This window comes from Maylandia zebra, linkage group LG6 (genome assembly GCF_041146795.1).
Source record: "Maylandia zebra isolate NMK-2024a linkage group LG6, Mzebra_GT3a, whole genome shotgun sequence".
NCBI classification, from domain to species: Eukaryota; Metazoa; Chordata; class Actinopteri; order Cichliformes; family Cichlidae; genus Maylandia; species Maylandia zebra.
This window is the reverse complement of record NC_135172.1, coordinates 41,671,542-41,686,784: the sequence shown is the minus strand read 5'-3', so window position 1 is coordinate 41,686,784 and position 15,243 is coordinate 41,671,542. Positions and strand designations below refer to the sequence as shown.

Genomic DNA, 15,243 nt, shown 5'->3' with positions numbered 1-15,243 from the left:
AGGGTAAGGTTGAGAGATTCTCCCACGCTGAGAGGGACACTGGAGAAGGCTCAGAACAGGAAATGTTAGCCACCACGCTCAAACACTGTTGGTTAAAGGACACACAGCCTGCAAATAAATGAACACACATACTCTGTAGTTTCCTGCTGGGGCTGTCTCCATGGACGTGTCTCCGTGGGAGGTATGGAGAGGGCTGTGGCAGAGGTATAGAGGACACGTCATGTGTCTGGAGCTTATACCAGTGAGGAATGTCGTCTAGCAAGGCCGTCTCCAACTCTATGAGGATCTGAGGGGGACAGAAAGGGAGGTGGCACATGAGAAAAATGGAAAGTAGAAATCTTCACACGTGTGAAGACATTTAAAAGAAAATCAGTTATATCCACTCAGAGAATGAAACTTTAGGCAATCATATTCAGTAAATATACAACAAGTTAAATCCTATGTTAGGCAGACTTAGCAAATTTTGGGTGATGGGTGTTTCTCACAGTTCCCCCTGTCATTCTCTCCGCAGACCGGTATTTGAGAAACATGTTTGCACCATTTAATTTTTAAAAACCATTTAAAAACTATAAAAACTGTTTTCACTTTCTTATTGCTTTTAGAGTAACAGTTCTTTTGAAGTTTATATTCTTTTATCTACTGTTTTCTTTAAGTTTGTATTGCTGTTTTGTGACTCCTGTAAGTAAAAAATCCTTTATGGATAAATTATGGTTGCTTGCTATCATCTTCATCTGTAATCAGAAGTGTCTTTAATTTAAAACATAGTAAAAATCCCAAGATTTCCAGTTATGGGATATTGGGAAACATTTGGGAGCTGGCAGAATATGTAAATGATCAATACTTGTCTGAATGAAGTCAGTAAGACCAGATATCTCTCATTTCTTCTCCAAAACAGCTCTGGCCTGCTGTTTCAACCATCTATTTATGAGAGGCAGCCAATGAGAGGAAAGTCTACTTAAGAGCCAAGAGAGGAGGAGCTTAAGAGGGGAGGGGCTAAAACATTGCTTCGAACTGAAGAGCTGGACTGGGAGGCATTACAAGATAAATAACAATTTGATAGCATATTAGTTCATTTTGAATTTGATGGCAGCAAGACAAAAGTTGGGATGAGGGAACAAAAGGCTAGAAATGTGAGGGCAGGAACAGTTTGCAACTAATTAGGTTAAATGGTAACAGCTCAGTAACTTGACTGGGTATAAACGTGCATCTTATAGAAGTACAGAGGTTCATCGTGTCCTTCTGCATTCTGATTCCAAAAGCTGCCAGACAGGACAGGATTTAAAACACGTGCACCACATCCTCTGGACTAAAGAAGAGTTCAAACACTGTCAATGCTCAACAGTATCTACACGTTTTAGAGCAATGTATGCTTTTCTTTATATGACATCTACACTGACATTCAGGGAAGACCTTCCATTTTGCATCTAGATGATGCCAAACTGTATCGATTCCAACAGCATAGATACCGCAGATACATGTAGTAGAAGAGTTTGTGTAGTGATTAGGCCTACCTGAGGTTCAGACTAACTAAAAACATCTGGAGCATCATGAAACCAAAGGTTCCACAAAGAAGAACCAGGACTGTTAAGCAGCTGGAGTCTTCTATCGGACAATAATGGGACAACATCCCTGTTCCTAAAGTGCAGCAAATCTAGCAACTGGTCTTCTCAGTTGATCTCCACCTTATTTTTTTAATTTTGAAAATGTAAAAATACGCTATACAAACACAGGCCATTTACCATTTACATATGTTTCTTCTACTAAGGTTAAAATGTGGATTTAGGGAATTTGATGTGTCTATTACAAGTTTTACAGTTCAACCAATAAAATGGCTTTGATTGGACAGTGGCTGTCACCCACCTCGCCCAGGAATTCACTCTCCTCCTCCTGGACTCGAGGCTGGTCCCACACTGTGATCTCCAGCATGCGCTCTCTGAAGTCTCGCCGATGAACGTGGGAATAAATAAAGGTCTGGTTCCACTTGGGCTCAGCGCTCTTTTTCACCGTTTTAGTCCGTCGTTTACTCTTATCACTGGAAGAGAGAAGAAATCATGGATTCATTCAGTGTGCAAGAAGGAGAACAGTATGGTTTTTTTTTATTGTTCAAAATAAAAACTATAGATGAAGAAATACCCGTGAGATGCTCAATAAGTAAAAATGAACACAATGAGCTGACCTCCTATCAGGCAGGAAGTACATCTTGACGTAGGGGTTTCGAGGTCGTCCGTCTGGTCGGGGTGGCAGGTCTATGGCTTGAAGGACGTTGACAATCAGCTGATGGCCCACTTTGTCGTACCACAGCTTCACCTATAACAATGCATAAAGGCAGTTAGCATCCTTTTCAATCTATATCCAGTCAGATGAACCTCATTGTGTTTGTTCCTGATACTCACAGAGAGCTGTCCAGGCAGAACCAGAGGAAGGTCTCTGAGAGTGCTGGGACTAGTAGGGGACATCACGGATATAGATGGACGGTCCATCTTCTGGGACTCAAAGGAGCTGGAGCCTGCTGAGGGATCAACAGAATGAATAATAGGAAAAAACATTAACTGAAAGCACATTTTAAAATATAAAGCCTGTTAAGCTGGTGATATAAAAACTTACTAGATTCTAGAGGAGGGTGGGAGGACTCTGGGATTCTTGGGATGTCTCTGTAAAAAGCAGAAGAGTCACAGAGTGTATACAAATCTTCCCTTACTATATGTCATTCAGCTGGCATATATCTCTAAACAACAACAGTTTCTAACACAGTAGAAGAAGAACAAAACCAGTCAGTCATATTAACAGTGTGGGGAAAACAGCAGGTGGCCAAGGACTGAAGAACAGGTGGAAAAAAGGGGATGTCTTTCTTGGATCTGAAGGATTTCAGGGAAGATACATTGGGAAGGGGCTCCACTCTACTTACTGATGTGCTCTATACACTTTTCTCAAGAGGTGTTTGGACATAATTCGGTTCACAGAGCTTTTAGATAAAGGAGACACATCAAAAGTCCGTCAGAAGGAAAATCAAAGCCGTGGTACTTTAACAATGACCAGTACACATTAGTAACAACAAACGCACCCTATAGGTCTCGAAACAACAATCTCCACTTGAGGCTCAGCCTTGGACTCGAGAATGATGTTGTACACTTCTTTCTTGGTTGCTCCTGGCAACGACTTCCGGTTCCACTGCAACACCTCATCACCTGAAAACAAGATTAATGCTTCTTAAAGTCAAACTGAAAAATCAAATGTCCTCAGTGTGCAGTTAAGTGCAGCGCAACTTTTCTGCTGGGTGCTCCACACAAAAACCCGACGATGATCGGTCAAAGGCTGTATTCAGAAAATGGACATTGTCACCATAACATCACCCTTTGGTAAGAAAAGTCCTTTTGTGAAACTTCAAGCTTGTCTGACGCTGGATGACCGAGGGGTGGACACTTAAAACTTGTCAATCACACGATTAACCACAACCTGTTTCATCCTCGTTTCTGACTTTAATGGAGAAAACAATTTAATTTAATGTGACTTTAGTGTGGAAACAATTTTATCTCATCAATCTCCAGACTTAAAATAAGTGGTTGTCCAGCACATTAATGTGACTTATTGCCGCTTGCATCTTTCATGAATTATCATGAAAAGATCCAAGTTGTCAAATTAGACAAAAAAAAACACTTCTGAGAGTTTTCAGAGACTGGAAGGACTTTTTTGCACTTGATGAGGCACATTTCTGTCTTTTTATCTGCCCATTTTTACATGTTTGGTTTGGTATGCCAACCCACTATTTAGCCCACCATAAAGGTCACTGCTGCCTGGGTTTTCTTGTTGGCTCCTTCTTTTTTTCCTGACTAAACCCACAGTGACAAAGCATTTTAGGTGAGTTACGATGATTTCCGACCTGTAAATTGAAAACGGAGCTCTCAGAACCTCCTCAAATGTTTTTTCCCTCTCAGGAGTGATTTTAACACTATGTTCAAGCATAAATAAGGCCCTGGGTTAATACTTTCAGCAGCAGCTGAGTCGCTGTACAGTCAAAATTTACAGCCAGAAGTAGTCCCGTGACCTCAGCACTCCATACATTACTCCATTATTATTCAAATCATGACACAGCGTGGTCAGATAAGCAAAATGTAGCATGAATGATGACTGCTTTACTGCAGAACTGTACACATTGCCTGTTTATACATTCTGTGCTTCCTTATATATGCTCTAATATCACTTTAATCCCAACAGCTGACTGCGGTTGCTTACTTTTGCCCACATTCCTTTTTTTTTCCTTTTTTAAAATGCTTTGAAAATTATTTATCAGTGTAAAACTGGCAAAACCAAACTCCTCAAAATAGCACTCCAGTAAAGGTCTGGTATAATGTGAATGCAGCACAAGCAGGCTGGTTGATTGCTTGAGTTCAAGTGGCAGCTCCCACAGACATTACACCAATAAAAACACCAGTATTATTACTATTCTGTAGGCCACCACAAGCTGCTACAAATGTTTAGCATTTTAGCATTTAACAATTTCAATGACAAGCACACTACTCATGCCTGCAAAGATGACAGGTACATACTGATGTCTATGCAAAGGTTGATCTCACATGCATTCCTAGATGAAAGCAATACTGTCTGCAGTTCTGCAGCTCCTGCAAAGGAACAACATGTTCTATTTTTTGTACCTGCACGTAGGTGTCCCACGACATCTGCCAGACTCCCTTTTTTAACTTTGGTGATGAAGGCCCCAAGTCTCCCTGTCTCCGTCATCTTCCCTCCTACCACCTGCACACAAAGATGAGACAGACGTACGATAAGATCAGATGTCACTCCGTCCTCTCCAACACTGCCTGTTGTCTCAGTGAGGACAGATCTTAATGTGAATGAATCCCTGCTTACTTTTAGTCCCAGGAGAGAGCCTGCCTCACGGGGCATGGCTGACCTCTTGCTCAGAGTGATCCGCCCAATCAGGTGGTCTCCCTCTTTGGATGGCTGCCACGAAACTGGATGCTAAAGGGACAAAGACATGAGGATGTTTACAAAGCACATTATCAACTGTAAATACTGGTAATTTGGTCATGGGTCCCATGCAACATTAGACTTAATATAAGTGCAGCTATATGTGAGGAAAGGGATCAGGGCAGAGCTTCAGGAACAACCTGACTGGTGAAACTTACATGCCAAACTGCAGGATCTAGAGGATGACAGTCCCAGTCACCTGCAGGGAGAAAGAGTTCGAGAGGGAGGAATTAGTCATTTGTCTAAATTATGTTAAATGTAATTGTGCAGGTTGATTCCAAGCTACAAAAAACTCTTAGAAAGATGACTCAGTGATGCCATTAAAGACTGCGATCTGCTTTAATTCAAACAACATAACTAATGGGTTTATCATCCCATTTCTGTTTTATATGCCAGGGCCTGCCAAAGGCTTTCTTTGAGGTAGGTTTAATTTTAAAAAGCTAAAAATTCCATTTCGCCATCTATAAAAATGTAACTTAATTTACTAAAATGATCTGAATTCTCTTACTTAACAATACTTTAGACTCCCTGTTGAAGCTCCAAAGCTCTTATATTTTAGTATTTAGTTTCTGTTAGTTATATTTTTTATTGAATTTTTATTACATTTTGATTTAGTAGGCTTGCCTTCTCTATGTCATCCTGTATCTTGTCAAGTGTTTCTGTTGGTGATTATCTGCTGAGTTGCTTCCTGTTTTATTTTAACAGTCATCTGTCTCTGGCGTCTTGTGATTAGTTTACTTCCTCAGGCATTGTCTTGATTGTCTTCAGCTGTGTCTCATCGCCCTGCTGTGTCAACTTCCTTAATAATTACCCTCATGACTTGAAATAGTGCTGTTTTCCCTTTTCTTAGCGTCTCTTAACGCCGTAGTGATGGTGTGATGAAGGCCTGTGAACGTGTCGGATCTTTCCAGCCAATTGCTTCACCAGAAGGCAGATCACACAAAACCCTGTTTAACAGCTCATTTTGAACAAGTGACATCTGCTGGTCATTCGATGTGCTCCATAATCTCGTTGCAGACTGCTGATGATCATCAGAATCACCTCAGACCACAAAAAAATTCCCGCATCTTTTCAACCGCTCAAATCCGGTTCAAATGACATGAAGCAGTCACGTCATTTCAGAGAAAGGGTTCCTCGTTTATCTTTGGTCATGTGGTTTCTGAAGAAAACAATACAGGTGTTGGGATGGGCTTTATTTGGGCACGCCCCCTGTCCTTGACACAGGCCTCGGGGCTTAAGCATCAGACGAAACATCAAAATTATTTAGCCTGTGATCATTCCCTGTGTGCGTCCTCCCTTTGAGTCCATGTGGATTTAGTTTTGCTTTACGCTCCCATGTGTTTTTTGGACTTTGCAAACAGCTACAACAGCCTGTCTTCTGGATCTGTGTTTGGGTCCTTGGGACCTGCTAGCTGTGACTAAACTGTGCTCAGATGTTGTCTACTGTGGTTGTCGATTTAAAAAGGGAGGAGCTAAAACCCTGTGTTCCAACAGAGGATGACCTAAGTAGCTGCACCACACCCCAGTATAAGATAGATGAGGATTATTCTGAACCATGAATAATGCAAAGCTACTCTAGATTTTAAGAATACAAATATGGAGCTGGAAATGGGCAGCACAGTTTAGTGTGTGTCCTTTAACTTACATGTAGGATTAAAGTAATGTCATTCAGCAGTAACGGCTAAAAACATTCATAATCAAACTATTATCATTTCTCTCCAACTTGGCCTGTCCAAGACTGGCTAAGTTGAACAGAGAAACAAAAGAGTGTCCGTGTATCCCAGCGCTCATTAACACTGACAGATGGAAAGCTAACTGGCTCTACATCAAGACAGAGGAGCCTGGGAGATTTGCAGTCATTGTTTCAAAGCAGGAGTAAAACAACAGCAAGAAAACATCTGATGGCGATTTTAAAATCCTTTGAGTAACTTCAGTTTGAGGTACGTGGGCAGGCAGAATAATTCACGTGATGTTTTTTTGCAAAATGCCTGCAGGGGGGAGAGAAAAGAACTTTTTGGTGGAAAGAGTAGAAACCAAATGAAGCCTATACAATCATGGTTGATGGAGAAATCAGGAAAAAAAAGTCTGAATGACTTGAGCAACTTTAGTGATGCTAACTGGAACACTCGAGAGGAAAAATGCTGATGCCACCGTTTAGTGGATGAGCAAGCTGGGCAGATAGCTCTTTATTAACAGCTCTTTGTAGGTATCATTGTTTAAGACAAACACAGCATGTAAGTGAAAGAGGCTCCGCTCAACTGAAGATTGACCAAGTCCCTCTTACTGTCCTGAAGGCAGTCCTGGCTTACTCTCATTGGTAACTGACTGATATGGAAAAATCATCTGTTTAAGAGGAGCATGTGAGCATCCACGCTATCACCTGACCCTTCTTCAGCAGCTCTCTCCCTAGTCCTTCCAATCCACATCAGCGTTCTTTGGTATTTGTCTGTTTTAGTTTCCTGTTGTGTGGACTTTCACATTGTCATTTTCTCTGAGCCAGTTAGAGAAAACATATCAGCCTCAAAGCCACAGCATCCTATACTTTACTGGGCCTTCATGCAGCCACTGTCTGAAAAAAGCTTTTAGCTCTTCTGTCTTTGAGGCAGCTTTATGCCCGGGTGTCACGTCTATACTCACAGACGGAGCTGTGTGGCTGAGACGAGCATATTAAGGATCATCATACAGCCAATAACTGATATAACTCTCTGAAACATGAGCGTTTGGCTCATAGGGCTTGACCACACATAAAAGGTTTAATACCAGCAATGCTGTGGTAATTTGTTAATAGAGTGCTTCAACATCAGAGTTGAATTGAATTTTATTATCATCATATTTATACGTGGATCCTAATGGTGATACACAAACCCATCTTATCTTTTTTATCACTTTTTGCAAAAATTTAACAAATGTTTCATTCATTATATTTTTGCATAAGTAAAATAACAGAATGTCACCTGAGCTTTTGAGGGCAAAGTTCAAATACGGCTTTAAACTACACCATATGACTTAGTAACTGTGTATATATGACAGAAAATAAGGAGAAACATATTAGAGCCAGGGTGGCACAGTGGTGCTACAGCACGGTCACTTAACTGGAAGAATGCTCTTGAATCAAACCTGCTGCTCAGCCTTTTTGCATCATTTGCTTTCAAGTTCTCTTGACATGCATGTTAGACTGCATTAGTGGCCATGTATTGCATGAACAATGAATAAAATGAATGGATGGACCCTGTTTTTTTAAGATATCTCCAGATCACAAGAGTTACCACTATATATTGTAAGGTAAAGGACATACAATAATAATAATAAAACAATTCAGCTCAACCTAAATGACTACACTAAACATATAATATATATATATATATACATACGTATATAGAAAGAGAGTGAGAGAGAGAGAGAGAGAGAGACACACACACACAGTAAGACACGAGCCCTGGATTGGGAACGTGTCGGTTTTATTGAAATGACTGGTGACTCCAGTCATGTGAGATTTAGAGGAACATTCAAAAGAGACCTCCACTGAAAAAAGTTTACGCACATGGGTTAATTTATGTCTTGGAAGCAGAGCCTTCGTGCTTCCGTGATAATGCTTCTAAATAGCTGACAAATAAGTGCCTTCAAGAGGAGCTTGAAGATGAGTGCTGATTGGTGGGATTTGATGCAGTCTGTAGAACTTTTTAGTTACATCTCAGATCCATGTAATGACACCTAATTTCTTAAACCAAAAAGATCTCTGGCCATGTCTAATTTAAGATGACACCAGCATTAATCTGACAATGCAATGCCTTCCATCGCACAACGCATGCTACATATTATCCTGTGACTTTTTCTTATTGCCAGAGATGGTGAGAGTAAAAGGATACATCCTGTTTTGAGGCCCAGCTAGCTAAAGAGTGTTTAAAACAGCTAATAATCCCAATCCACACCATCTACACATTACCAGTCCCTGAGTTATAGTAAGCTGGATTAAAACATCTGGAACACCATCCTTCTGGGACTGACCAGTGAGAGATAAGCTGATGCAGTAACTCTGCCTCCTGAACCCAAACACTCTTGCGTGGGTTATTTTAGCACAGCCCTTGATTTCTGTTAGTGCGGGGAAATCCATAAGTGCCAAGAAGATAGCAGAAATCGTGTAGCGTGCAACTGCAACCAGGCTTGAATTTAGTCGGTGGGACATGGTTGGCTGTTGCAGCTGGCTGTTAGCAAAGCATTACATAGCCAGTGAGCCACTGACCTAATTCCACAAATCTGCTGGCCTAAATCACAGGGACTCTCCAAATAAATGAGAGCTGTCCTGAGAGCAGCAGGGTTTAGCCACAGCACAGAGGTGTAGATGACACACAGGGATAGTAATGCACTGCATGCTGGGTGGGCACTTTATCCTATCGCTTATCATATAGTTTCAGTCCAAAACTAGAAAGTGTTGGTTTTAGAGTAATCTTGGGGGTCAAAATATATCTGGCTTTTATCACATTGTTTGTAATTCCACTACCAATGCAGAATTCAGTGGAAAATATATCTATGAAGTGTGAGATTATGTTTTTATTTTCCCTTATATCTGATCAACAGTGGTTAAAAACTGTGGCAGATCTCTTGTCCGGTCTATTGATCTGTCTGTCCCCCAGAGTATTAGCAGCAGATCAGATTTCAATTAGTCATCAGATCTGCTGTGACTCTAATCTTGCTCAGAGCACGCCGGGCACACAGTGTCGGCATGGTTCTTGACAATGATGACAATACAGGAGAGACCACATTAAAGTCCTGTGTGTTTCATTTACACAGAATGAGGACTACATGAGGAAACAAAGTATGAACGTGTGGTCTAGATAAGACCAGCCAGAGATCATTAGCAAAATATAATGAGAAGACTCGTGAGTGAAAAAGAAGCCTCAACAAGTAAGGAAAAGTTTCTAATGTACAGAAATGGATGGTGGCTAACGGTGTAAGGAGAGGTTCAGCTTAGTAAGCACATCTGCCTGACTGACCTTTCTCGCTGACACTTTCCATGTCCACGTCCTCACAGCTGGTGTACTCGGGCGTGGAGCCGCCCTCCTCCTCTGAGCTGCTGATGGACATCTGCCTCTTGTTGACTCCGCGCTTGCCCTTGTATGACTGTGGAGGGGGTGGCCGCAAAGACTCCGACTGGTCCGAGCCCTGAGAGTCCTTCCTCAGCAGGTTATCCACCCCACCCTTCTCTCTTGATGTCCGCGTTCCGTCTTGGGGTCCATGCTCCAGGCGACTGTTGTTTGGACCCCAGTCTGAAGGCACAGGTCCCCCAAGTTGGGACCCTGATCTTCCCCCTCCACTGGCAGGGGGAGCCCCACCTACAACCCCCACGGTCCTATCTGCGGAGTAGGCCCTGTGATTCTCCATGAGGGCCTTGCGGTCTCCTTCCCCACCTCCACCCCTCCTGGCAAGACGGTTTTCCGGCACCTCTCCTGTGCTGCCTCCACCCCCACCCCCTTCACCAGGCCCCAGTCCGACCTCATTTATTGCAAGATCACTGTGTCGTCGCTCATGCCGCACCTTCGACACCTTGGCGTGCATGCGCATCTCCTGCTCCTCCTTCTGTGGTTTGACTGGGTATCTTGCCAAGTTGGGGTCACTGCGATAGCGGTTCTGAAACTCCTCCTCACGCCGCTGCCGTTCCCTCTTCTCCTCATCCTCTGGACGCCTGCGGTGTGTTTCTGAACGACCCAGGTTTTCATCCCCGTCCTCGTAGTCCTGAGAGTGGATCTTTTCCAGCCGCCTTCCATCTCCTAACCGTCTCTCTCCTCTGTCTCCGGGACCCATCCGCTCGTCCAGAGATGACTGTGAATGCAACTTGTCTGCTGGTCTCCGGGCAGAACCACGTCCCATGCCTCCCTTACCGTTTTGCTCATGGAAAGAAACTGGCCTTTTCCTAAATGAGAAAAGAAATTAGGTTATTTTATAAAAGCAAATACAAACACAGGAGCATTCTTTGCATGCTTTTTGACAGAAATATTTTGTGCTTTTTATATATTCTTTCTTTTTTTATTTTCAAAATCTTCTTAGTTCAGTCACGAAGGGCTATCAACAGATTAAAAAACTACTAACCAGGATGAGACAGCTATGAATTCTTACCTAACACACCCAAAGAATTAAAACAAAGGGATTGAGTCAAAGACCTCTCAAGACCTGCCTGTGACCTACCTTCTTCTCTGGTTAAGCTACTGCAGACTCAGAGCTACATAGCGGATTAAAAAACACAACAAGGGCTTCAGCAAATTAATATACCATGAAAACTGAATCCTGCAGTACTGCTAGCTTTCACCAATTCCTATGTTAAAAATGAAAAGAGGCAAAGGTTGTAAATAAAGAGGAATCTCACTTTTCTCTTGGGGGTTCACTTTGAGAGCGAGAGCCAGGCATGGTGTCAGCACCCTTGAGAGCAGTGACACCGCCGGGCGGATGTGTCCCGTCTGGTGGCCCTGTGTTGGCGTTGGTGCTGGACGGTGGGGCTTGGGACCTGGAGCGGAGTAGCTTCCTGTCCCGTTGGGCCTCACCTCCCGTGGCTGGATTGTTTAAAGAGGTGCCCAGGCTCCCGGGCCGCACCCCTGACCCCGAAAACCATTCTCCTGATTTGGTGAGAATCTCCTGTTGCTTACGGCACTGGTTGCATACCCACATTACCTGGAAAGGTCGAAAGGGAAGAAGATTTTGGCAAACTCATTTCAAGTCACCTCTGAACATCCACCAGGTCACCAGCAACACATCTGGGCTTAGCACTGAAATGTTTTTTTTTTTTTAAGTTTGACGGATGGGCAACATGCTTAAAAGGTACATTTTCAGAAACTTTCTTAGCATCTAACTTTCCATAATTCCATAAAAATAGGTGGATTCTAACTTTATCCAAACCCTACCCCTAACTCCAGATGGGTTGTGGGTGACCTGCTTGATGTCAGGAGGCCAAATCTGCAGCATTAAAACATCTGTACAACGCAGGTGAACTTTAATGTGCTTTTAACTTTGCTGGAGCAGAATCAGTTTTTCATAGACATTAAGAGTCTTGCTTGTGTATCAACAAACACCCAACTCTAATATAAAAAAATGCCAGTCCCATACTTGCTTCTTTCCATCCTTTGCAAAAACAAATAAAATATTAAAGAGCACCATGATGTGATAAACTCTGCTGTTTGATCTATTTTCTGTAAACACAGCTTGTTGGAGGCTGTGGTCAGACGATCCCGTAAAAGATCATGCTTTCCTCTAAAACAGCTCTAATTTTATCGATAATATTTTTATGATTTGAATTTAGAAGCATACCTCAGTTTGCTGATTAATTTAAAAGCAAGAACTGAAAGGGGGAAAAAAACAGACTAAGCGGGCTTCAGCGGCTCCACGTGGACATCATGATCTCATCTACAGAACTGTTACACCTTCATGGGTACTGCAGCGTTCTTCTTTATTAAGATGCATATTTTTCTGGATTGAAGAAGATAATATAACAAAAGATCTAATATAGGAGTTATAAGGCCAGACAATAATAGAGATACAGAGCACATAGAACTGTGATTTCTAACTGTGTCACATGAAAGTTCAAACATTTTTGCTCCATGAGGCCATCATTCTTACAACTGTTAAAACCAGCTACAAATTAAGAGTGACGATTACACCGATTTAAGATAAAAATGATTAAATCCCAGTCTTTATCATCTAAATCAAACCCACAGACAACATCAAATACTCACATGTAGCCATGGCTACAGAATATCACCTCACTTCAACAGCACGAAAAAAAACAGGATTTATCTCCCTCCGTATTTATAATCCCGCCGGTTTATTTTGCGAAGAATAAATCCACCGCAGAGAGGAAACACAGTGGTCCTTTGTATTACGTCGCAGAGCCTTGGCACAAAGTGAAAACAAAACACCTCTGGGACCTTTGGAAAGCCCCAAAATGTTACCCCTCCTTGACAGGCAGTGAGGTGTGCTGTTAGCAGTCAGTTTAGCAGTTAGCTCTCAGTGAGCCAAAGCACATTCATCATGGCCTGATTGAATCCTAGTTGGCGCATGTCCAGACTAATCTAAAGTAAATCAGCTGCCCGCACGGCCCACAGCTGTCGGGCAGCCGCCCAGCAACACACTACAGTCTCTTTCTCTCTGTGTCTTTCTCCACCTCAGCGGAGGGGCATCAGATTAGCAGTGCCCAGTAATCCCATCACCCTTATACAACTCATCATCAGCTGACAATGCCAGCTCACAATTCATAGCTTTTAACCTATAGTGCACCATGCCTCCCCTCCTTAATGTGCATGATGTGTAACATTTAACCCAACAAACATCTGCCAAATGGCCAAATCTTATTATTTTGATACCAAATGTTAAACCAACTTTTAATTGTGATGGCACTGTGGCAATCTTTCTTCAGATCACCTACATCCCAGCTTTTTTTGGTAAGGCGCCAACTGTAATCTTTACTTTTTTCAACCAGAAATGAGCTGAAGTGCTTAAACTTACTCTGCACATGCCGGGTAAGATCGTCCCCGTCTGGGGAGCTGGATCATTTCACTGTGTTAGAAGTTTTGAACAAAAGTTAAACAAAACAACTGATGGTTTCTAAAAAATCCAATGCCAACCTGCAGGACCGTTCTGGTAGATGTTTACGTCTCTGAATAGAAACATCAGTGACTTCATCAAAAAATGCAAAAACGATGTTGGTCCATCTTAAAAAAATAAAAACCAAAAGCCATGGATGTGTCAGGATCCGAATGAGTGGATCTGGTATTTTCACATTGCCGTCCTGTTTGTCTGGGCGCAGCCCTGGTTCCTCACCTGCCCTACTCACCAGCGAGGCTATATTTAAGACCAGCGCAGCCATCTATTCTCCGGCCAGTTCGTCAGCTACCTCATGGTGGTAACCACGCCTCATTGTTTCTTGTTTTTGTGTTCATGCTCTGTAATTTCCTTGTGTCTCCAATTTCCTTGTCAAGTCCCTGCTTCACTCTCCTGCAGCTCAATTACCTGGACCCTGGTCTCCTTGAAGAGTCTCTACACCCCGCCTTGGTTCCTTGGTATTCCCAATTTCTACCAATATTTCATTCTGAATTACAGCCAGGTAGCGCACCGCTAACTCACCTCACCTCCACCTTTTGTTACGCTAAAACAGTTGTTCACCTTTGCGCCCATTTCAGTCTACCCTGACACCTCACAGCCATTCAGTAAAGCGGTAGATCAGATTCTGGAGTTGGGGGTCATACTGTCAACATTCGGGGCCCCAAGGTAAGCTCTAACCCTGTGCCTTCTTGCATTGCCTTACTCCTATGATGTGAAATTATAATGTGGGTGACCAGGAGCTGTTAGCAGTCAATTGGCTCTAGAAGAATGGCGGGACCTGCTTGAAGGAACTGAGCAACCTTTCACTGTTTGGCCAGACCACAAAAATGTAACCTATCTAAGAACTGCTAAAAGACTTAACATCTGCCAAGCCCGTTAGTCTCTGCTCTTTGGTCACTTTAATTTCTCAGTCTCATATTGTCCAGGTTCCAGGAATATCAAGCCTGATGCCTTGTCCTGCCAGTTCCCCCTGTTGGGGAAACCTGCAGTCAGCTGAGACTGAAGAAGTCACTTGGATGAGTGACGAAACGTTTCTCCAACTGAAAATGTCCAGATGAACAGAATCAACCTTTTGAGATTTCCTTACCTGGATGATTGAGCATGCATGAAGACAATGATTGTTATGATTGCTCCAACCACTGATACCCTCTCACAGATCATGGTCATCCATTCCACTAGATTTTGTCACCAGTTTACCTGCATCTTCCTGGAAAACAGTTATTTGTTCCATAATAGACAGATTTTCCAAATCAGCTCATTTGATTGCTCTAGATAAACTGCCTTTTGCCTAAGAGACTGCCAAGCTTCCTGTTGATCATGTTTTTTAGACTCCACAGCATTCCTATGAAGATTCACAGGTTTGGAAAGCTTTCTGCTCTGCACTGCCATGGTCAGCCTCCATTTTCTGAGTACCATCCTCAGTCCAATGGCCAAACCGAGAGGCTCTGGAATCAGCTCTCTGCTGCATCACTACACAAAACCCAGCAACCTGGTCTTCACATCTTCCTTGAGTAGAGTACGCACAGAACTCACTTACCTCATCTGCAACTGGTCTTTTGCCCTTTGAAGCCTCCCTAGGTTACTGACCTCTCCTGTTCCCATAAGTCGAGACTGACCTCGCGGTTTAATCTGGTCCAAGTCCAATGCATCTGGACTTGGACCAGGGAGGATCGTCAG

The 15,243-nt window shown here is 42.8% G+C and overlaps 1 protein-coding gene across 25 annotated transcripts in view; it reads right to left on the bottom strand.

Moving 5' to 3' along the window:
* rims1b (regulating synaptic membrane exocytosis 1b) overlaps positions 1-15,243 on the bottom strand; it is a 96,488-nt gene that overhangs the window by 34,904 nt on the left and 46,341 nt on the right. For 18 of the 25 annotated variants that reach the window (XM_076885285.1, XM_076885261.1, XM_076885271.1 and 15 more), the window contains 12 exons: positions 11,342-11,643; positions 9,975-10,891; positions 5,142-5,182; positions 4,864-4,974; positions 4,650-4,749; positions 3,062-3,185; positions 2,906-2,962; positions 2,605-2,651; positions 2,394-2,518; positions 2,177-2,307; positions 1,861-2,032; positions 133-286 (listed from right to left, as the gene is read on the bottom strand). In XM_076885285.1, the coding sequence (XP_076741400.1) occupies positions 133-286; positions 1,861-2,032; positions 2,177-2,307; positions 2,394-2,518; positions 2,605-2,651; positions 2,906-2,962; positions 3,062-3,185; positions 4,650-4,749; positions 4,864-4,974; positions 5,142-5,182; positions 9,975-10,891; positions 11,342-11,643 (2,281 nt within the window). Of the gene's footprint in view, positions 1-132; positions 287-1,860; positions 2,033-2,176; positions 2,308-2,393; positions 2,519-2,604; positions 2,652-2,905; positions 2,963-3,061; positions 3,186-4,649; positions 4,750-4,863; positions 4,975-5,141; positions 5,183-9,974; positions 10,892-11,341; positions 11,644-12,701; positions 13,055-15,243 lie in introns of those variants that run through there. The other 7 variants (XM_076885268.1, XM_076885272.1, XM_076885281.1 and 4 more) reach the window with 6 other exon arrangements.